Source organism: Gopherus flavomarginatus, chromosome 5, assembly GCF_025201925.1.
Source record: "Gopherus flavomarginatus isolate rGopFla2 chromosome 5, rGopFla2.mat.asm, whole genome shotgun sequence".
Classification (NCBI taxonomy): domain Eukaryota; kingdom Metazoa; phylum Chordata; order Testudines; family Testudinidae; genus Gopherus; species Gopherus flavomarginatus.
Genome location: NC_066621.1, coordinates 1,408,443 through 1,429,950, shown reverse-complemented (window position 1 = coordinate 1,429,950; position 21,508 = coordinate 1,408,443). Strand labels below are relative to the sequence as shown.

General features: G+C 64.5%; 1 protein-coding gene across 2 annotated transcripts; it reads left to right on the top strand.

The window, feature by feature from the left end:
- Positions 1–386: 386 nt before the first annotated feature.
- Positions 387–21,470, top strand: LOC127052739 (integrin alpha-X-like). 2 transcript variants are annotated; one of them, XM_050956674.1, is made up of 30 exons: positions 387–915; positions 3,307–3,424; positions 3,765–3,859; positions 4,005–4,069; positions 4,370–4,484; positions 4,743–4,870; positions 5,704–5,855; positions 5,937–6,090; positions 7,350–7,494; positions 8,043–8,119; positions 10,663–10,795; positions 10,875–11,011; positions 11,408–11,548; positions 11,923–12,132; positions 12,641–12,771; positions 12,910–13,067; positions 13,157–13,308; positions 13,634–13,765; positions 14,135–14,208; positions 14,296–14,437; positions 14,877–14,987; positions 15,074–15,156; positions 18,793–18,876; positions 18,979–19,051; positions 19,166–19,273; positions 19,364–19,441; positions 20,323–20,445; positions 20,548–20,646; positions 20,850–20,960; positions 21,057–21,470. In XM_050956674.1, exons 1-30 carry the CDS (start codon positions 717–719, stop codon positions 21,198–21,200), a joined length of 3,672 nt encoding a protein of 1,223 aa, XP_050812631.1. In that variant the 5' UTR covers positions 387–716; the 3' UTR covers positions 21,201–21,470. The 2 variants fall into 2 exon arrangements, with proteins under 2 accessions (XP_050812631.1, XP_050812632.1); XM_050956675.1 differs by lacking the exon at positions 11,923–12,132 and having other exon boundaries at positions 388–915.
- Positions 21,471–21,508: the final 38 nt, after the last annotated feature.

Sequence of the window (21,508 nt, the reverse complement as noted above, 5' to 3'; positions counted from 1 at the left end):
CACGGCAGTCCTGCCCCACAGTGCCCCCCGCTGAGCCCCCTGCTCTGCCCCATGGCACCCCCACCCCACAGCACCCCCTGCTGAGCCCCCTGCCCCATGGCACCCCCACCCACAGCACCCCCTGCTGAGCCCCTGCCCTGCCCCACAGCACCCCCGCCCCACAGCACCCCTTGATGAGCCCCTGCCCTGCCCCACAGCACCCCCTACTGAGCCAACTGCCCTGCCCCACAGCACCCCCACCCCACAGCGCCCCCTGCTGAGCCCCTGCACTGCTCCACGGCATCCCTACCCCACAGCACCCTCTGCTGAGCCCCTGCCCTGCCCCAAGGCACCCTCACCCCACAGCCCCCTCTGCTGAGCCCCTGCCCTGCCCCACGGCACCCCTACCCCACAGCACCCTCTGCTGAGCCCCTGCCCTGCTCCACAGCACCCCTGCCCCACAGCAACCCCTGCTGAGCCCCTGCCCTGCCCCACAGCACCCCTGCCCCACAGCACCCCCTGCTGAGCCCCTGTCCTGCCCCATGGCACTGTCACCCCACAGCACCCTCTGCTGAGCCCCTGCCCTTCCCCATGGCACCCCTGCCCCACAGCACCCCCTGCTGAGCCCCTGTCCTGCTCATGGCACTTCCACCCCACAGAGCCCCCTGCTGAGCCCCCTGCTCCATGGCACCCCCACCCCACAGCGCCCCCTGCTGAGGCCCCTAGAGGCCCGGGCCATGCTGAACGCTGGGGATGTCCCCTGGGCTGCCCCAGTGAGCCATGGCCCCATGGCGGAGAAGGGGGCGGTGAATGAGGGGAAGGAAATGAGTGAACAGGACGTGACCCACCCCCACGCGGGACCCAGAGAAGTGATGGCGCCGGACCCCGAACTGCGACCGCTGCTCGTAGCTCTGCTCACGCTAAACCTCCTGCGAGGTACTCGGGGTGCACGGACAGGGGCTGCGGGTCAGGAGTGAGGGGCACCGGCAGAGCTGGGGGGGGGCAGGGCTGGGCTGGCAGGGGCTACGGGTCAGGAGTGAGGGGCACCGGCAGAGCTGGGGGGGGCAGGGCTGGGCTGGCAGGGGCTGCGGGTCGGGAGTGAGGGGCACCGGCAGAGCTGGGGGGGCAGGGCTGGGCTGGCAGGGGCTGCGGGTCGGGAGTGAGGGGCACCGGCAGAGCTGGGGGGGCAGGGCTGGGCTGGCAGGGGCGGCGGGTCGGGAGTGGGGGGCACCGGCAGAGCTGGGGGGGCAGGGCTGGGCTGGCAGGGGCTGCGGGTCGGGAGTGAGGGGCACCGGCAGAGCTAGGGGGAGCCCAGGGCTGGGCTAGCAGGGGCTACGGGTCGGGAGTGAGGGGCACCGGCAGAGCTGGGGGGAGCAGGGCTGGGCTGGCGGGGGCTGCGGGTCGGGAGTGAGGGGCACCGGCAGAGCTGGGGGCGGGCAGAGCTGGGGGGGCTGCAGGTCGGGAGTGAGGGGCACCAGCAGAGCTGGGGGGGCAGGGCTGGGCTGGCGGGGGCTGCGGGTCGGGAGTGAGGGGCACCAGCAGAGCTGGGGGCAGGCAGAGCTGGGGGGGCTGCATTTCGGGAGTGAGGGGCACCGGCAGGGCTGGGGGGGCAGGGCTGGGCTAGCAGGGGCTGCAGGTCGGGAGTGAGGGGCACCGGCAGGGCTGGGGGGGGGCAGGGCTGGGCTAGCAGGGGCTGCGGGTCGGGAGTGAGGGGCACCGGCAAAGCTGGGGGGGCAGGGCTGGGCTGGCAGGGGCTGCGGGTCGGGAGTGAGGGGCACCGGCAGAGCTGGGGGGGGCAGGGCTGGGCTGGCAGGGGCTGCGGGTCGGGAGTGAGGGGCACCGGCAGAGCTGGGGGGAGCAGGGCTGGGCTGGCGGGGGCTGCGGGTCGGGAGTGAGGGGCACCGGCAGAGCTGGGGGGGCAGGGCTGGGCTGGCAGGGGCTGCGGGTCGGGAGTGAGGGGCACCGGCAGAGCTGGGGGGAGCAGGGCTGGGCTGGCAGGGGCTGCGGGTCGGGAGTGCGGGGCACCGGCAGAGCTGGGGACGGACAGAGCTGGGGGGGCTGCAGGTCGGGAGTGAGGGGCACCAGCAGAGCTGGGGGGGCAGGGCTGGGCTGGCAGGGGCTGCGGGTCGGGAGTGAGGGGCACCGGCAGAGCTGGGGGGGCAGGGCTGGGCTGGCAGGGGCTGCGGGTCGGGAGTGAGGGGCACCGGCAGAGCTGGGGGGAGCAGGGCTGGGCTGGCAGGGGCTGCGGGTCGGGAGTGAGGGGCACCGGCAGAGCTGGGGGGGCAGGGCTGGGCTGGCAGGGGCTGCGGGTCGGGAGTGAGGGGCACCGGCAGAGCTGGGGGGAGCAGGGCTGGGCTGGCGGGGGCTGCGGGTCGGGAGTGAGGGGCACCGGCAGAGCTGGGGACGGGCAGAGCTGGGGGGGCTGCAGGTCGGGAGTGAGGGGCACCAGCAGAGCTGGGGGGGCAGGGCTGGGCTGGCGGGGGCTGCGGGTCGGGAGTGAGGGGCACCGGCAGGGCTGGGGGGGGCAGGGCTGGGCTGGCGGGGGCTGCGGGTCGGGAGTGAGGGGCACCAGCAGAGCTGGGGGCAGGCAGAGCTGGGGGGGGGGCAGGGCTGGGCTGGCAGGGGCTGCAGGTCGGGAGTGAGGGGCACCGGCAGGGCTGGGGGGGGCAGGGCTGGGCTAGCAGGGGCTGCAGGTCGGGAGTGAGGGGCACCGGCAGAGCTGGGGGGCAGGGCTGGGCTAGCAGGGGCTGCGGGTCGGGAGTGAGGGGCACCGGCAGAGCTGGGGGGCAGGGCTGGGCTAGCAGGGGCTGCGGGTCGGGAGTGAGGGGCACCGGCAGAGCTGGGGGGGCAGGGCTGAGCTGGCAGGGGCTGCGGGTCGGGAGTAAGGGGCACCGGCAGAGCTGGGGGGGCAGGACTGGGGGGCGAGGCAGGCCCTTGAGCGGTTGCTGTCACCCCGGTCCCTGTTTTCTGTTTTCGTTCCCGTTTCTCGCTGTGACCCTCGGGGGCTGTTTTTTCCCTGGTGTTTTCGGAGTTTTCTGTATAAATCCCCCCACCCTTCGCCAGGGACTCCACCTGCTCCCGTTTCCCTTCCCCCCAGCAGGGGCCCTGTGCCCCCCCCCATGTCTCTTCTGCTGCAGCCTGGCAGCTCGGTGGGGGGGGGGTGAGCTGTGGGGAAGGGATCCAGCGACCCCCCCCAGCTCCAGCCATCCGCCCCTCCCCCCACATATCTCCTCTCGGTCCGTCTGTCCCCCCACCACTGCCCGCAGTGCCCCAGCGCTGCGAGCTTCCCCCAGCAGTGCCCTGCCATTCTGCACCCCCAACCCCCAGGGCCGGCCCGCTCCCAGGCCTTCAGCATCGAGACCCACAACGCCACCGTCTTCGAGGGCGACGCCGACGCGCAGTTCGGGTACCGGGTAGTTCAGATGCGCTCGAACGACAGCTCCTGGTGAGGCCCTCGGGGAGTGGGGTCTAGTGGTCAGAGCAGGGGGGCTGGGAGCCAGGACTCGTGGGTTCTCTCCCAGCTCTGGGAGGGGAGTGGGGGCTAATGGGTTAGAACAGGGGGACTGGGAGTCAGGACTCCTGGGTTCTCTCGCCAGTTCTGGGAGGGGAGGCGGGGCTGGGAGCCAGGACTCCTGGGTTCTCTGCTGGCTCTGGGAGGGGAGTGGGGGCTGGTGGGTTAGAGCAGGGACGCTGGGGGCCAGGACTCCTGGGTTCTCTTCCTGGCTCTGGGAGGGGGGTGCGATCAGAGGACCCCCCCAATCCTGTCTGTACCCATCTCTCCCCAGGCTGGTGGTCAGCGCCCCCCTGGCGGGGAACGGGACGGGGGCCCTGTATCGCTGCTCCTATCATGAGGGGGCCTGTCAGCCTGTCCCCCTGCCCGGTAAGTGAGGGGCGCAGGGTGGGGTCTCTGCCCCCTCTAGATCTCGGGAGGGGTGGGGGAGGGGCAGGGGGCTATGTGGGATATTGGGGATGCCTGGTGGCTTCGCGGTATCTCTCTCTCATGGTCTCTCTGTTCCCGCCCCCAGACACCCCCCCGGTCTCCCTGGGGCTGGCGCTTGCCTCCGACGAGATCTCCGGGTCCCGAGTTGTTGTGAGTCACCCCCAGACCCCGATATAGGGCAGGGCGGCCCGGGGGGGTAAAGGAGGGGAGGGGCTGTGGGGTGGAAGAGACGAGGCGGTCAAGTGGGGGGCTGCATCTGCCATGGGGGGCACAGGTGAAGGCCAAAGAGAGATGGGGGTGGGGATGTGGGGGGCGGGGCCAAGGGAGATGGGGGAGGGGGTGCAGGTGAGATCAAGAGACGGGGTGCTGTGGGGGTGCAGGGGGATTGAGCTGTGGGGGGAGGGGTGCAGGAATGGGGGAGCCCCCTTGCTGACCCCCTTTCCCCCCCAGGCCTGCGGCCCCCGGCTCCAGCAGCGATGTGAGGAGAATGTGTATCTGCAGGGGCTCTGCTACGTGTGGGGGGGCTGGGAGCGCCCCCCCAAGGTCCTGCACCCGGCCAGCCAAGGTGGGGGCAGGGCTGGGGGTGCGGCTGGGGTCGGGTGGGGTGGAGGGGCTGAGCTGGGTGAGTTGGAGAACTGAGGGGGGTGATGCTGGCTGGGGCAGCAGGTCTGTGGGGTGGGGTAATGGGCGGGGGGGCAGCGGGTCGGTGGGGGGGTAGTGGGCAGGGGCAGCGGGTCTGTGTGTGGGGGTGCTGGATGGGGGAGCGGGTCTTGTGGGGGTGATGCTGGCTGGGGGGCTGATCTCTACCCTCCGCCCCACCCAGAGTGCATTTCGGGGGTGGACGTGGCTATTTTATACGACGACTCGCACAGCATCCAGCCCGACGACTTCAAGCTTATGAAGCAATTCATCGGGGAGCTGCTCCGCACCCTGGCCAGGCCCCGCGTCCAGGTGGGGGCCCGCCTGTCCGTCCGGCTGTCCCTGCTGTGTGTCCGTCCGGCTGTCTGTCCGGCTGTCCCTGTGCGGTGTGTCTGTCCGGCTGTCCCTGCTGTCCGTCCGGCTGTCCCTGCTGTGTGTCCGTCCAGCTGTCCGTCCGGCTGTCCCTGCTGTGTGTCCGTCCAGCTGTCCGTCCGGCTGTCCCTGCTGTCTGGCTGTCTGTCCGGCTGTCCCTGCTGTGTGTCCGTCTGGCTGTCTGTCCGGCTGTCCCTCCTGTGCGTCTGGCTGTCCCTGTCCAATGTGTCCGTCCGGCTGTCCCTGCTGTGTGTCCGTCCGGCTGTCCCTGCTGTGTGTCCGTCCGGCTGTCCATCTGGCTGTCCCTGTCCAATGTGTCCGTCCTGGTGTCCCTGCTGTCTGTCCGGCTGTCCCTGCTGTGTGTCCGTCCTGCTGTCCCTGTGCGGTGTGTCCGTCCGGCTGTCCCTGCTGTGCGTCTGGCTGTCTGTCCAGCTGTCCCTGTGCAGTGTGTCCGTCCTGGTGTCCCTGCTGTGCGTCCGTCTGTCCCTGCATGGTGTGTCTGTCCGTCCGGCTGTCCATCCAGCTGACCCTGCATGGTGTGTCTGTCCGTCTGTCCCTGCTGTGTGTCCATCTGTCCGTCCATCTGTCCCTGCTGTGTGTCCGTCCTTGCCTGCATGGTGTGTCAGTCCATCTGTGCCTATGTTGGGGGCAGGGCAGCCGGTGACAATCTGCTCTTTTAAACACTCACCCCCCAACTCCTTTCATTCCCCCCCTGCCTCCGGGGGCTTCACACCCCCTCCCCTTCCCCCGTTGCTGCCCTCCCCCCCCCCCAGATCGCCGTAGTCCAGTTCTCCTCCGACATCAACCACGTTTTCACCTTTGCCGACTACACCGCGAAGGGCCTGAAGGCCGTGGAGCAGGACCTGATGGTCTTCTCTCATCTGAAGGGCAACACCCGCACCCCCTCGGCCATCCTCTTCGCGGTGTGAGTACCCCACGGGGGCGGGAGGGGGGCAGCTGGCCACCCCGGAGCCCCCTGCCCTGACCCTGCCTGCTCTCCCCGCAGAGAACAAACCTTCGCCCCCAAGAACGGCGCCCGGCCCCACGCCAAGAAGCTGCTGATCGTCCTGACCGATGGGCAGTCCACTGAGGACAGCGAAATCTTCCACAAGGCCATCCGGGTGGCCAACAACGCGGGGCTGGTCCGCTATGCCATCGGGGTACGGCAGGGAGGGCCGGCCAGGGGGTTGGAGAGTCCCTGCCGTGGTCTCGGGGTTCCCTCAGCATTATAGGGTCTGGAGATTCCTTGAACAATTGGGGTTCCCATGAGTTCTGGGGAGACCTTAAAGGTTTCGGGTTTTAAGCTGTTCTGGAGGGTCCTTAATGGGTTGGGGAACTGAGAGTTTCTTTAAAGGTTCTAGTGTCGGAGAGGTTTTGGGAGGATTTAGGAGGTTCTGTGAGAGGTTCTGGTAGGATCTAGAGGTTCTATGAGGTTCTTTCTGATTGGTTCCAGAGAGATTCTGGAGGTTCCTGAGAGGTTCTGGGTGGTTCAGTGAGGTTCTAATTGGTTCCTGAGAGGTTTGGGAGGTTCCTGAGAGGTTCTGGGTGGTTCAGTGAGGTTATGGAGGTTTCTGAGAGGTTTCAGAGGTTCATGGGAGGTTCTGATGGGTTCACGTGAGGTTCTGGAGGTTTCTGAGAGGTTCTGGAAGATGCTAACGAGCTTTGGGAATTCACTGAAGGTTCTGGGTCCTCTGATGTTCTGGAGGGCACTTAATGTTTCTGTTGTATGTGGGTATTTTAAAAGTTCTGGTTTCCCAAAGGTTCTGGAGGCTCTTTGCAGGTTTTGGGTTCCAGGAGGATCTGGAATATGCTCAGTGGCGCTGCAGGTTCCCAAAAGGTTCTGGAGGGTCTAAAGGTTCCAGGCTCTGAGAGGTTCTGGAGGATGCTAGGATGTCCTGGAGACAGTCAGTGTTTTTAGGTTGTGAGTGGTCCCTCAAAGATTGTGGGTTCCTGCAGGATCTACGGGTTCCTTAAAGGCTCTGGACCAGAAATAAGGCTCTCGGGAGATTCCCGAAGAGTCCCGGGAGGGATGTATGGGATTCTGGATTGGGGTTTGGATAGGCCGAGGCAGAGCTCGGAGCGGGGCGGGGGGTCTGGAAGTATTCTGGAGGGCTCTGGTGGATGAGGAGGTTCAGGGAGGGGGTATCAAATGGATCTGGCAGGACATGTTGGTACCTGAGTGGTTCTGGGGATTTGTGGGAGGTTCTGGATGGCTCTGGAGAATGCTGGGGAGGTTCTGGGTGTGGGTGCTGGGTCTGTGGGGTTCTGTGGGTCCTAGGAGATTCCAGTTGGTTCTGGATTATGGCGGGAGGCTCTGGAGGACCATGGGGGTTTCCGTATTAGTGTGAAGGGACTGTGGGTTTCCAGGGGGTCTGGAGCCCATTCCTGGAGGTCTCTCACCCCTCTCCCCTGGTTCCAGGTGGGCAAGGCGTTCTCCACAGCCGAGGCACACCAGGAGCTGCTCACCATCGCCTCGCGGGCTGAGAACGTCTTCCAGGTCGGGAGCTTCTCTGCCCTCAGCACCATCCAGGAGCAGCTTCGTGAGAAGATCTTTGCTATCGAAGGTGCAGGGACCACGGATCCTCCTCCAGCCCAGACGCCTGGGTCCCATTCTCCGTCCTGGTGTCTGGGAATGCCCGGGTGGGGAGCACCCTTACCCAGATGCCTGGGTCCCATTCCCTGTCACAGTGTCTGGGAGTGCTGGGGTGGGGAGCACCCCTACCTAGATGCCTGGGTCCCATTCCCCATCCCGGTGTGTGGGAGTGCTGAGGGGGGAGCGCCTCTACCTGGACACTTGGGTCCCATTTCTCATCCCGGTGTGTGGGAGTGCTGGGGCAGGTGGAGCACCCTTACCCGAACACCTGGGTCCCATTCCCCGTCCTGGTGTCTGGGAGTGCTGGGGTGGGTGGAGCGCCCCTATCCAGATGCCTGGGTCCCATTCTCCATCTCGGTGTCTGGGAGTGCTGGGGCGGGTGGAGCGCCCCTACCCGGACGCCTGGGTCCCATTCCCCATCCTGGTGTCTGGGAGTGCTGGGGCGGGGGGAGCGCCCCTACCCGGACGCCTGGGTCCCATGCCCCACCTGGGTCTCACCCCCTCTTTTCCTGCCCCCAGGGACGGCCCAGGTTTCCAACGCCAGCTCGTTCCAGCTGGAGCTGTCGCAAGGTGGATTCAGCGCCCTGCTCACCCCGGTGGGTAGAAACCCCCCCGTGCACCCTGAGGGGCTGGCCCGCCCCATGGGCTCGAGCTCCAGCCGGGGGGGAGGGGCAGAGAGCCCCCCCGGGGGCTGTAGTCGGACCATGTGTAATACAGAGTCCCACCACAAGGGGGCGCCAGCCACCCTGCTATGAACAGGGCAATTCTTGCTGTGCTCATTACCGCTAATTAGTCTGTTCGCCCTCATAGTTCTACCAACAGCCACTGATTCCTCGCTCAGCCCGTGCTTTAATAAAGCGCCATCCAGGCTAGACTTGTCCTAACCGCCAGTAGCAGTTCAGGATTCACACTAACCCCGTCGTTACTCTCCCGGCTGGCTGGGCAGCTGAACCCAGCGATGGGGAGACGAATGTCCCGGCACCAGGGTCAGGAGTTTTTCCATTAGTAGGGCCGGGTTTCTCCTGCCTGGGAAGAGTTTGCTCACGGTGACAGTCCTGCTAACCTGGGCTGAGCCGACTTCTTTTACAGCTTTTTTTCCCCAAAGCTCGCGGCCGTAGGCCCTGTTGTGCCAGTCAGTCTCTCTAGGGTCCCCCAATGTCCGGTCCATGTGCCGAGTCTGTGGCCTCACGCTCCATCCGTGATCATTGCGAGGGCCCATGTGTCTCTCCAGTCTCCACCGGACACGTCCCTACCGACCTCGGCTCCTCTTGCATTGGGGCGGCCGATCGCCACCTCGTTTCGTTCCCTGTCACGGAGCGTCCAGTCGTTTGACCATCTGGAGAACATCGGAGAGCAGATGCCCGAGCGTCACAAGCTTTCCCTGTGGATAGGAACAGCTCCATGAGACATTTCCTGGTGCAGAGGCGCTCTCCATTCCCGTTCGCTCATGGTGATGAATATACTTTTCTTCCTCCTCCTCCTCCTCCTTCATCTCCATCACTGGTGGTTTGCACACCCAGTCGCCCGTTCTGCACCATCCTCTGCTCATCTCTCTGTGGACAACTGGTCCTTTAGATCCACCTGAGGGAACCATCTCGTCCAGCCACGAGCTTTTTCCACCCCATGTTCTTGCGTCGTCGACTTCCCCTCCAGTGCCAGAAATCTAGGTCACCTGCCCAACCCCCTACAGCAAATCGCTTTTGCCCTGTGAATCTTACCTCCCTTTACCTAGAGGGTCTCTGACAAACCCCTGCTGAGTGCCCATCATCGCCAATGCGAGATCCTCTGATTCCGATCCGCCGCGTCTCCTCGGGTGCCCAGCTTTGCTCACAGCTTGGTCTTTCTCCTCCTTCCCCACTCTCCTCGGCGCGGTTTTCAGAGGTCTTCTGCACCCTGGAGCTCTGCGCATGAGTTTGTGGTGATGGCTCAGTCGTCGGGGGGCCGGGTGGGGGTTAGTGTGGTGAGGGTTAGGGCATATAGACTCATGGAATCACAGAATATTGGGGTTGGAAGGGACCTCAGGAGGGATCTAGTCCAACCCCCTGCTCAAAGCAGGACCAACCCCAACTAACTCATCCCAGCCAGGGCTTTGTCAAGCCTGGCCTTAAAAACCTCTAAGGAAGGAGATTCCACCACCTCCCTAGGTAACCCATTCCAGTGCTTCACCACCCTCCTCGTGAAATAGTGTTTCCTAATATCCAGCCTAGACCTCCCCCACTGCAACTTGAGACCATTGCTCCTTGTTCTGTCATCCGCCACCACTGAGAACAGCCGAGCTCCATTCTCTTTGGAACCCCCCTTCAGGTAGTTGAGAGCAGCTATCAAATCCCCCCTCATTCTTCTCTTCTGCAGACTAAACAATCCCAGTTCCCTCAGCCTCTCCTCATAAGTCATGTGCTCCAGCCCCCTAATCATTTTTGTTGCCCTCCGCTGGACTCTTTCCAATTTTTCCACATCCTTCATGTAGTGGGGGGCCCAAAACTGGACACAATACTCCAGACGAGGCCTCATCAATGTCGAATAGAGAGGAATGATCACATCCCTCGATCTGCTGGCAGTGCCCCTACTTATACAGCCCCAAATGCCGTTAGCCTTCTTGGCAACAAGGGCACACTGCTGACTCATATCCAGCTTCTCGTCCACTGTAACCCCTAGGTCCCTTTCTGCAGAACTGCTGCCTAGCCACTCGGTCCCCAGCCTGTAGCAGTTCATGGGATTCTTCCGTCCTAAGTGCAGGACTCTGCACTTGTCCTTGTTGAACCTCATCGGGTTTCTTTTGGCCCAATCCTCTAATTTGTCTAGGTCCCTCTGTATCCTGTCCCTACCCTCCAGCGTATCGACCGCTTCTCCCAGTTTAGTGTCATTTGCAGACTTGCTGAGGGGGAAAGCCAGCAATGAAGTAGTCAGTAATGAATAATTATTTTGGCTCATTAATAGTCTGAATATTTCCCCTCATTAATCGTTATTTTAGCTTATTCATATGCCGAAGGCTTCACCTCATTTATAGTCACGTGGGTCGTTAGTTAACACTGGCCTGATGGGGGTGAATTGGTGGGTTACTGGCAGCGGGGGTGGGGGACGGGCTAGGACGCCTGGGTCCCTCACTGCCCTCTCTCTGTCTCTCTTCTTCTGCCCCTAGGAGGCCGTTGTGGTGGGGGCAGTGGGGGCCTACGACTGGGCGGGGGGGCTGGAGGAGTGGTCGGGAGACCCTCCCCTCATGGCCTTCATCAACGAGTCCTCACTGGGGCAGGAGGCCAAGGGCTCGTACCTGGGTGAGTGATCCCCCTGTCTCCTCCTCCCTTACCTGCCCCCTCCCTCCAGCCCCCCATGCTAACTCCCTCCCCCCCGCAGGCTATGCCCTGGCCCTGGCCCGCCAGGGGGGCCGCATCCTGTATGTGGCTGGAGCCCCCCGGTTTGGGCACGTCGGGAGCGTCGGAGTCTTCCAGCGTCACGGGGGGCGGATCGGAGACAGTGTCCTGGGAGAGCAGGTGAGAATCGCATCCCCCGACCCCATCCGTCTGTCCCCCCCACTTCCCTGTCCATCTGTCCCCCACACCTGTCTGTCCCCTTGCTTCCCTGTCCGTCTGTCCACTTGCACCCCCCACCTGTCTGTCCCTTCCCGCATCTGGCTGCCCCCCCCCCGCTGCCCTGTCTGTCCGCCCCCCCAGCCCTCCCCATCCTTCACTCTGTCCCTCTCCTCACACCTCTGTCCACCTGTCCATCCATAACCCTTTCCCCGACCCATCTGTCCAGGCCCCCAGCGCCTCCCAGCCCCAATTCCTCCCTCTGGCTCTGCCCCCAGCCCCTCATCTGTCCTCCCTCCACCTGTCTGTCCAGCCCCTCAGCAGCCTGCATCCACCCGTCTGTCTGTCCCTCCCCCCCAGGTGGGTTCCTCCTTCGGGGCTGAGCTCTGCACCCTGGACCTCGACGGCGATGGTGACACAGACCTGGTTCTGATCGGGGCCCCCAGCCACCAGCACCGCAGCCGGGGCGGCCTGGTCCGGGTCTGCGCCCTGCAAGATGGGGTGAGCCCAGGGGTGATGGGGGTGGGGCTTGGGGGTGAGCAGAGGGATTGGGAGGGGGATGTGTAGAGAGGAGGGGGACCAGGCTGTGGGGATGGAGGTCTGGGGGTGGGGCAGAGGGGACCGGGCTGTGGGGAGATGGAGGTCTGGGGGTGGGGCAAAGGAGACTGGGCTGGGGAGAGATGGAGGTCTGTGGGTGGGGCAGAGGGGAGAGGGCTAGGGGGAGATGGGGGTTTATGGGTGGGACAGAGGGCACCAGGCTGGGGGGAAGTGGGGCGGACTGGGCTGGGGAGAGACAGGGGGCTGGGAGTGGGGCGGGGGGACTGTGCTGGGGGGAGACGGGAGCTGGGCTCTGATCTGGCCTCTCTCTGCCCTAGGGATCCCTGAACTGCACCCAAACGCTGCGGGGAATCCCGGGGGATGGACTGGGCCGTTTTGGGGCAGCGCTGGGGCCCCTGGGGGACGTGAACGGGGACGGAGCAGGAGACGTGGCCATTGGAGCCCCCATGGAGGATGAGGGTCGGGGGGCCCTTTACATCTTCCTGGGGCAGCTGGGGAGACTGACCCTGAGAGACTCCCACAGCCAGGTGAGACCCCTGGGGGCTGCGGGTCAGGAGTGAGGGGCACCGGCAGAGCTGGGGGGGCAGGGCTGGGCTGGCAGGGGCTGCGGGTTGGGAGTGAGGGGCACCGGCAGAGCTGGGGGGGCAGGGCTGGGCTGGCAGGGGCTGCGGGTTGGGAGTGAGGGGCACCGGCAGAGCTGCGAGGCAGACCTAGGGCTGGGCTAGCAGGGGCTGCGGGTCGGGAGTGAGGGGCACCGGCAGAGCTGCGAGGCAGACCTAGGGCTGGGCTAGCAGGGGCTGCGGGTCGGGAGTGAGGGGCACCGGCAGAGCTAGGGGGGCAGGGCTGGGCTGGCAGGGGCTGCGGGTCGGGAGTGCGGGGCACCGGCAGAGCTGGGGGTGGGGGCTGGGCTAGCAGGGGCTGCTGGTCGGGAGTGAGGGGCACCGGCAGAGCTGGGGGGGCAGGGATGGGCTAGCAGGGGGCTGCGGGTCGGGAGTGAGGGGCACGGTCCCATTTCTCTCTCCTCCCTCCCCCCAGCGTATCTCCGCCCAGTCTCTTTCTCCCACCCTCCGGTTTTTCGGTCAGTCCGTCCAGGGGCTGCTGGATCTCAGTGGGGACGGACTCACGGACGTGGCCGTTGGGGCCCTGGGCCGGGCCGTGCTGCTCAGGTAGGACAGAGGGCAGCAGAGGGCACTGCTGCAGGGAAGCTCGCAGCGCTGGGGAAGGGGGGCTGGAATTGGGGATGCTGCTGGGGGGGCACGTCTGTCTGTCCCGATCTCTCACTGTCTGCGTGTCTCTTCTGGCAGGTCCCGTCCGGTGATCAACGTCTCCTGCTCCCTGGTGCCGGATCTGACCCAGATCCCCCTGGACGATGCCGGCTGCACAGGGGGGGCCAGTGGGGGGTCCAGGCAGGTCGCCCTGACCCTGTGCTTCAACCTCAGCCAGATCAGCCTGGGGGGGCCAGGTGAGACCCCCCGACACCCATTCGTCCCCGTCGCCCTCTGGCGCGTTCCCTCGTTCATTTGTCCCTTTCGTTCCCTCGCTCTCCCGCAGCCCCGCTTCGCGCCCGCGTCTCCTTCGTGCTCCAGGTGGATGCTGGGAAATCAAACCCGCGCCTGGCGCTGCACGACGGGACCTCGCGGCTCGTGGAGACCATACGGGTCGGCTCCGGGCCAGCCTGCACCACCAAAGCCCTGCACGTCCTGGTAGGACCCCGCTCCCAGCCCCCAGGGCACTGCTGGGTGGAAGCTCGCAGCACCGCGTGGGGGAGTCCCTGGCTGGGGGCTCTGCTGTGTGGAAGCTCGCAGCACCGCGTGGGGAGTCCCTGGCTGGGGGCACTGCTGGGGGGAAGCTCACAGCACCGGGTGGGGAGTCCCTGGCTGGGGGCACTGCTGGGGGGAAGCTCACAGCACCGGGTGGGGAGTCCCTGGCTGGGGGCACTGCTGGGGGGAAGCTCACAGCACCGGGTGGGGAGTCCCTGGCTGGGGGCACTGCTGGGGGGAAGCTCACAGTATTTACCCCTCCCCCCAGCCCTGCCTGGAGGATTTCCTGATGCCGGTGAAGCTGCAGGTGAATTTCTCGGTCCAAGGGGAGCCGATCCCGGGCACACGGGGTCTGACCCCTCTGCTGCTCCCCGACACCAACAACACCACCTGCATACAGGTACCCCCGGACGCCTGGGTCCCTTCCCTCCCCCAGCCTGCGGCCCGGACACCTGGGTCCCTTCCCCTCCCCTCCCCCAACCCACCCCACCATGGCACCCGGACGCCTGGGTCCCTTCCCCTCCCCAGCCTGCTGCCCGGACGCCTCGATCCTTTCCCCCTCCCGCAGCATGCACTCGGATGCCTGGGTCTTTTCCCCTCCCACAGTCTGGGCACTGACCCGGACGCCTGGGTCCCAGTCCCAGCGGGTGGAGCCCCCGGATGAGTGACCCGGACGCCTGGGTCCCAGTCCCAGCGGGTGGAGCCCCCGGGTGAGTGACCCGGACGCCTGGGTCCCGTCTGGCTACTCTGGGATCTCTTGGCCTGGCAGGTTCCCTTTGAGAAGAACTGTGGGCCGGACGAGGTGTGTGTGGCTGACCTGCGCGTCTCCTTCAACTTCTCGGGGTGAGTGACCCCCCCCCGCCAGCGCCCTGCCCCCCACAGTGCCCCCCGCTGGACGAGGCCGGGCTGGACGCAGTTTGTGCTTTCCAGGTCCCCAGGTCTCAGACTGAGACTCCATTTCCCACTCAACCTGACGGTGCAGCTGGAGAACACGGGCGAAACGGCTGATGGGCCGGTGCTGACGATCCAGTACCCCCCAGGGCTGTCCTTCCGGGGGGGCTCAGTCCTGCAGGTCTCGGGGGGCTGCGGGTCGGGAGTGAGGGGCACCAGCAGAGCTGAGGGGTCAGGGCTGGGCTAGCAGGGGCTGCAGGTCGGGAGTGAGGGGCACCGGCAGAGCAGGGGGGTCAGGGCTGGGCTAGCAGGGGCTGTGGGTCGGGAGTGAGGGGCACCGGCAGAGCTGGGGGGTCAGGGCTGGGCTAGCAGGGGCTGTGGGTCGGGAGTGAGGGGCACCGGCAGAGCTGGGGGGGCAGGGCTGGGCTGGCAGGGGCTGTGGGTCGGGAGTGAGGGGCACCGGCAGAGCTGGGGGGGGCAGGGCTGGGCTGGCAGGGGCTGTGGGTCGGGAGTGAGGGGCACCGGCAGAGCTGGGGGGGGCAGGGCTGGGCTGGCAGGGGCTGCGGGTCGGGAGTGAGGGGCACTGTCACTAACTAGTCCCTGTTCTCCCATGTCCCCAGTCCCACTGGCCGGTCTCTCTGGTTTGCGACGCGTCCCGTGCTCCTGGGCATCTGTCCGAACTCAACAGCTCCTGCCAGCTCAGCCCCCCGGCCCTGCGGGGGAGAACGAAGGTAACGGGGGGAGGGTCCGTGCACTGAGCACGCCCGGTCTCAGCACCCCGTGTTGAGTCTCACCCTTCTCTGGTCTCCTCCTGCAGGTTTTCCTCCGTTTCTCTTTCCACGTCTCCTCTGTCGCTGGCTGGGAGGATGATCCAGCCTCCTTCACTCTCCGAGCTGACTGGTGCGTTCCTGGCTGCGGGAGGAGAGCAAGGGAAGGGACCCCACAGTGCATCCGGGGGGGATGGACAGGAAAGCCAAGGCAAAGGGGTGTCCCCCCACACACCCTTCCACTCTCCATCTCCCCGCCATCCATCCATCCATCTCCCCTGCCGTCTGTCCATCCATCCATCTCTTCTGCCATCCGTTCATCCATCCATCCGTCCATCCATCTCCCCTGCCATCCGTCCACCCATCCATCCATCCCCCTGCCATCCATCCTCCATCCATCCATCCGCCTCCCATCCATCCTCCATCCATCCATCTCCCCTGCCGTCCGTCCGTCCGTCCATCCATCTCCCCTGCCGTCTGTCCGTCCATCCATCCATCCGTCCATCTCCCCTGCCATCCATCTCCCCTGCTGTCCGTCTGTCCATCCCATGCATCTCATCCATTCATCTCCCCTGCCGTCCGTCCATCCATCCATCCATCCATCCATCCATCTCCCCTGCTGTCCGTCCGTCATCCATCCATCTCCCCTGCCGTCCGTCCATCCATCCATCTCCCCTGCTGTCCGTCCATCATCCATCCATCTCCCCTCCCCTGCCATCCGTCCACCCATCCATCTCCCCTCCCCTGCCGTCCGTCCATCCATCCATCCATCCATCTCCCCTGCCGTCCGTCCATCCATCCATCCATCCATCTCCCCTGCCGTCCGTCCATCCATCCATCTCCCCTGCCGTCCGTCCATCCATCCATCCATCCATCTCCCCTGCCGTCCGTCCATCCATCCATCCATCCATCTCCCCTGCTGTCCGTCCATCCATCCATCCATCCATCTCCCCTGCCGTCCCATCCCATCCCATCCATCCATCCATCCCCAATGCACGCCCATCCATAACACACGTCCATCCATCCATCCCCAACGCACGCCCATCCATAACACACGTCCATCCATCCATCCCCAACACACGTCCATCCATCCCCAATACACGTCCATCAGTCCATCTAACCCCAATACACTGTGCAGCCGTAAGACGTCTGTCCATCCATCCCTGACCCACGTCGTCCATCCATCTAACCCCAATGCACCGTCCATCCATAACACACGTCCGTCCATCCATCCCCAACACACGTCCATCCATCTCTTGTGTGTCCGGGGTGCCTGGGCAGCCCACACTGGGAATGCCAAGGGCAGGGCAGGCTGCAGCAGGGAGAGCAGATCCTCCCAAGGCTGGTGGGTAACACTGAAGTGAAACTCCCCAACACGTTACACCCGGTGCTCCCTGATCCCCTCCACTGGTTACTGAGAAGCTGAAAAAAGCAGTCGCCTCCCGCCCCCTCTTTTACCTCATTCCAGTTCTCTGGTCCCAGCCAGCACCAGGTCCAGTCCAGGGAGAAGTTATCTAAACACTCTGCTCACTCTACAAAATGTTCTTCCGACCCCGAAGGGCCAGCCACGTTGCCAGGCCAATAGTAGTTTGGCTCTTACCAAAATACCAACTGCCGGCCAGTCCTTCAGTGTCCAACACTAACGGTTTGTTAGAGGGTGAGCCCAGGCAGAGCGATGTGAATTGGTGAAGCCCCCAGAGACATTCAGCGATTTCCATGTCCAGAGATCAGGTTCTTAGCAGCGCTGGGGAGGTTGAAAGTCCCTCCGGAGTCACCCACGGCTGGGCTGGGCCAGTCCGTCCCTTGCTCAGAGCTTCGTTGGCAGAGCAGTGACTCCGGCGCGGAGAGAAGCAGGACTGGAGACAACACAGAGAAGCTGCAGCTGCATTTTTCTCTCCTTTTCCATGTGGCTCGTACGTCCTCTGTCCCAAACCCGAGCTCGCAGCACTTGGGCCTGGAGACGCCGCGCAGCCCCCTGTGCACAGGCCTGTCCCTACATGTGCTGCTGGCTCACAGGTGCGTCCCTCGGCCTCTCGCCATGGGTCCATGGCGCAGCTGACGCCCCTTGATGGGCCATGGAGCAGGCCAGGCCGTGCTGCTGCCAATCGGTCGGGGGTGTCACCCAGATGCTCAGCACAGGGTTGGAATTACAGATCTACCCCCCTACCTGTAACTCACCATGCACAGGTGATAGAACCATAGAAACAAGCTGATCATACTTGGCAAGTGGTGACATTTTGTTGACACCGGACATGGCATCTCTGGGCAGATTCCTCACAGCGATACAATCCTGATAATCACACGATACATCTCTGACATGTTCCATGCAGCATCACACGCCAGCCCTTCCTCCGTCCACCAACACACGCCCGTCATCCCTCCTCTATCCCCCATCCCTCCCTCTGTCCACCAACACACGCCTGTCGGTCCTCAATCCTCCATCCCCCATCCCTCCCTCTGTCCACCAACACACGCCCATCCATCCCTCCTGTATCCCCCCAGCCCTTCCTCCGTCCACCAACACACGCCCGTCCATCCCTCCTCTATTCCTCATCCGCCCATCCCTCCTTCCTTCCACCAACACACGTCTGTCCATCCCTCCTCTATCCCCCCATCCCTCCCTCTGTCCACCAACACACGCCTGTCGGTCCTCAATCCTCCATCCCCCATCCCTCCCTCTGTCCACCAACACACGCCTGTCCGTCCTCAATCCTCCATCCCCCCATCCCTCCCTCCGTCCACCAACACATGCTCATCCATCCCTCTTGTATCCCCCCAGCCCTTCCTCCGTCCACCAACACACGCCCGTCCATCCCTCCTCTATCCTCCCATCCCTCCCTCTGTCCACCAACACACGCCTGTCGGTCCTCAATCCTCCATCCCCCATCCCTCCCTCTGTCCACCAACACATGCTCATCCATCCCTCCTGTATCCCCCCAGCCCTTCCTCCGTCCACCAACACACGCCCGTCCATCCCTCCTCTATTCCTCATCCGCCCATCCCTCCTTCCTTCCACCAACACACGTCTGTCCATCCCTCCTCTATCCCCCTATCCCTCCCTCTGTCCACCAACACATGTCCATCCGTCCTCTATCCTCCATCCCCCCATCCCTCCTTCCGTCCACCAACACATGCTCGTCCATCCCTCCTGTATCCTCCCCATCCCTCCCTCTGTCCACCAACACATGCCCATCCATCCCTCCTCTATCCCCCATCCTTCCCTCTGTCCACCAACACACACCTGTCCATCCTCTATCCCCCATCCCTTCCTCCGTCCACCAACACACGTCTGTCCGTCCATCCTCTATTCTCCATCCCCCCATCCCTCCCTCTGTCCTCCAACACATGCCTGTCCATCCCTCCTCTATTCCCCATCCCCCCAGCCCTTCCTCCGTCCACGAACACACCTCTGTCCATCCCTCCTCTTTCCCCCCATCCCTTCCTCTGTCCACCAACACATGTCCGTCCGTCCGTCCGTCCTCTATCTTCCATCCCTCCCTCCTTCCGCCAACACACACCTGTCCATCCTCTATCCTCCATCCCTTCCTCTGTCCACGAACACACTCCCGTCCGTCCCTCCTGTATCCCCCCATCCCTCCACCCCTCCGTCTCACCCCCCTCTGCCTCTGCTCCCCTTTCCCTCTCGGCACACAGATGTTTGCCAGCTGTGGGGGGGAGGCCCCTGGCCCAGATGGGGCGGGCTGTGTGGGGGTGGGGGGCAGGTCCCGCTGTGGGCTTGAGCTGATCATTTTCCCTCTTTCTCCTGCAGTCGGAACGAGAACGGGACCCTGGCGGACAACGCAGCCACATGGGAGCTGCCGGTTCTGCACCCGGTCGGGGTCGTCGTGACGGGGTACCCCCCCCATTTCCCCTCCTCCCCTCCCTCGCTGCTCAGGCCCCTTTCCATGGGGGGCTGGGGTCCGCACAGACACTGACACCCCCCCGTCTCCCCCAGGTTGGAGTCGAGCACCTACGTCAGCGTCTCGTCGGAGCTGCCGGAACGCCAAGCCATCGCCCACCGCTACCAGGTGACAGAGCCGGGCTGAGACCGGGCGCGCTCGGTGCAGAGATTATCTACACACACCGAGGTCCTGTCTGTCTTCCCCTCCTTTAACTGCGTCCCTCTTTCCCCCGCGCGCCAGGTGCAGAATTTGGGGCCCCCCACTGTGCCCGTAGCTGTGACCTTTGAACTCCCCATCCGGGCCGAACTCGGCTTCCTCTGGGACGTATCCGTGAACCTCAGCGGTGGGGTGAGTGGGACAGAGGGGAGTGGGGTCTAGGGGGTTGGGAGCCAGGACTCCTGGGTTCTCTCCTTGAATAACCTTCTCCTTCCCTGGCAGGAACAAGAGTTCACATGCACCCCGCCCCTGACGCTCCGAATGGGGACTGCAGCCCAGACCCCAAAGGAGCCAGTGACAGTAAGATCACAGCTGAGATGCAGCCACTTCTGGGGCTGGGCACACGAGGATCCATTGCTCAGTGCCGCGACGTGGCACCTCTGGGGTGGGGATGGGGGCTGAGCACACGGGGACCCCTCACCCTGCGCTGGGACGTGGCCCCTCTGGGTATGGGGGGGCTGGGCACACGGGGACACCTCACTCGGTGCTGAGACATGGCCCCTCTGGGTATGGGGGAGCTGGGCACATGGGGACCCATTGCTCAGTGCTGGGACGCGGCACCTATGGGGTGGGGATGGGGGCTGAGCACACGGGGACCCCTCACCCTGCACTGGAACGTGGCCCCTCTGGGGTGGGGATGGGGTGGGGATTGGACACACGGGTACCCCTCGCCTGGTGCTGGGATATAGCCTGTTTGGGTATGGGGGGGCTGGACACATGGGGACTCCTCGCCCGGTGCTGGGACACAGCCTCTCTGGGTATGGGGGGGGGTTGGGCACATGGGGACCCCTTGTGCAGTGCTGGGATGTGGCCCCTTTGGCTGGCGGGGTGGGGGGCTGGGCACATGGGGACCCCTCGCCTGGTGCTGGGACACGGCCCCTCTGGGTATGCGGGTGCTGGGCACACAGGGACTCCTCACCGACCCCTCTGGCTATGGGGGGGTTGGGCACATGGAGACCCCTTGCTCAGTGCCTGGCACTGCACCTCTGGGATGTGAGGGGACTGGGCACATGGGCACCCCTCACCCGGTGCTGGGACATGGCCTCTCTGAGTATGGGGGTGCTGGGCACACGGGGACCCCTAGCCCAGCACTGGGATGCGGCCCCTCTGGGGAGGAACGGCTGTATCACCGCACTTTGCGACAGGCAGTGGAGTCTGACTCTGGTTCCCTCTGCTCCCAGCGTGGGTGTCTAGGGGCGTCTGTCTGCACCCGGGTCCGGTGTCAGGTGGCCTCTCTGGCCAGTGGAGAATCCCGCAGATTTAACTTCTCCGGGGATCTGTACAGGCCGGAGGATGGTGCTAAGGTATGCCCGGTGCGGGGGGGCGCCCGCTGCTGGAGCAATGGGACCATGGTGCCCCCCGCTGTACCCACTCCTTACCCCCCTCTCTGTCTGTCTGGCCTCCAGCTGGACGCCCGCAGGCTCTGGCTTCGCAGCGAAGCGGCTGTCAGCATCGACGAGACCAAATACTTCCAGATCCAGCCAGAGGAATTCCAGTATAGCCAGGTACCGGGAGCCCGGACGCCTGGGTTCTCTCCTGGCTCTGGGAGGGGAGTGGGGGCTGGTGAGTCAGAGCAGGGGGGCTGGGAGCCAGGACTCCTGGGTTCTCTCCCCGGCTCTGGGAGAGGAGTGGGGTCTAGTGGGTTAGAGGAGTGGGGGATGGGAGCCAGGACTCCTGGGTTCTCTCCCCTAACCACGTCTCTCCTCAGATCACCACGGAGGTGGAGTTAATTTCCCATTTCAACCCTGTCCCAGTGATTATCGGCAGCTCCATTGGGGGCGTCCTGCTTCTCGCCGTGATGGTCGGGCTCCTGTATAAGGTGTGTGTCCCCACCCCAGCTCTATGGCTGGCCTGACACCGGCCTGTCCGTCCGTCCCACCGTCTAACACCCCTCCCCCACTCTTCTCTTCCCCAGTTCGGCTTCTTCAAGCGGAATCGGCCCATGACCCCGGAGGAGACCCCAGGAGGGGAGACTGTGTCTGGGGGTCTGCAGGGAAACGGGGCCCCACCAGAGCCCCCCGCCACACAGGGATCCACTGACCCCGAGGGGGTGTCATGACACTGTGGTGGGGGGAGGGGCTGGGAGCCAGAACTCCTGGGTTCTCTCCCCAGCTCTGGGAGGGGAGTGGGGGCTGGTGGTTAGAGCAGGGGGCTGGGAGCCAGGACTCCTGGGTTCTTGTCCCAGCCATGTTAGGGGAATGTCTGCATTTCTGAAAGTCTTTTTTGTCTGATTATTTTGTTCCAGTTTCTGTTCTGTGGTTTTCTTTGTTTTTAAACGAGAAGAAAAAAATCTTTGTCAGAAGCCAGAGACAAAACTGCTTTGTTCATTAATTTCTACCATGAACTCCTGTTTCGATCACACACGCA

Excerpts from the sequence above, each read along its gene's own strand:
- LOC127052739 (XM_050956674.1), top strand. The coding sequence starts at position 717 with ATGCTGAACGCTGGGGATGTCCCCTGGGCTGCCCCAGTGAGCCATGGC. Across the intron at positions 15,157-18,792 it reads TTCACTCTCCGAGCTGACTG|TCGGAACGAGAACGGGACCC; the intron begins GTGCGTTCCTGG and ends TTTCTCCTGCAG. Across the intron at positions 18,877-18,978 it reads GTCGGGGTCGTCGTGACGGG|GTTGGAGTCGAGCACCTACG; the intron begins GTACCCCCCCCA and ends CGTCTCCCCCAG.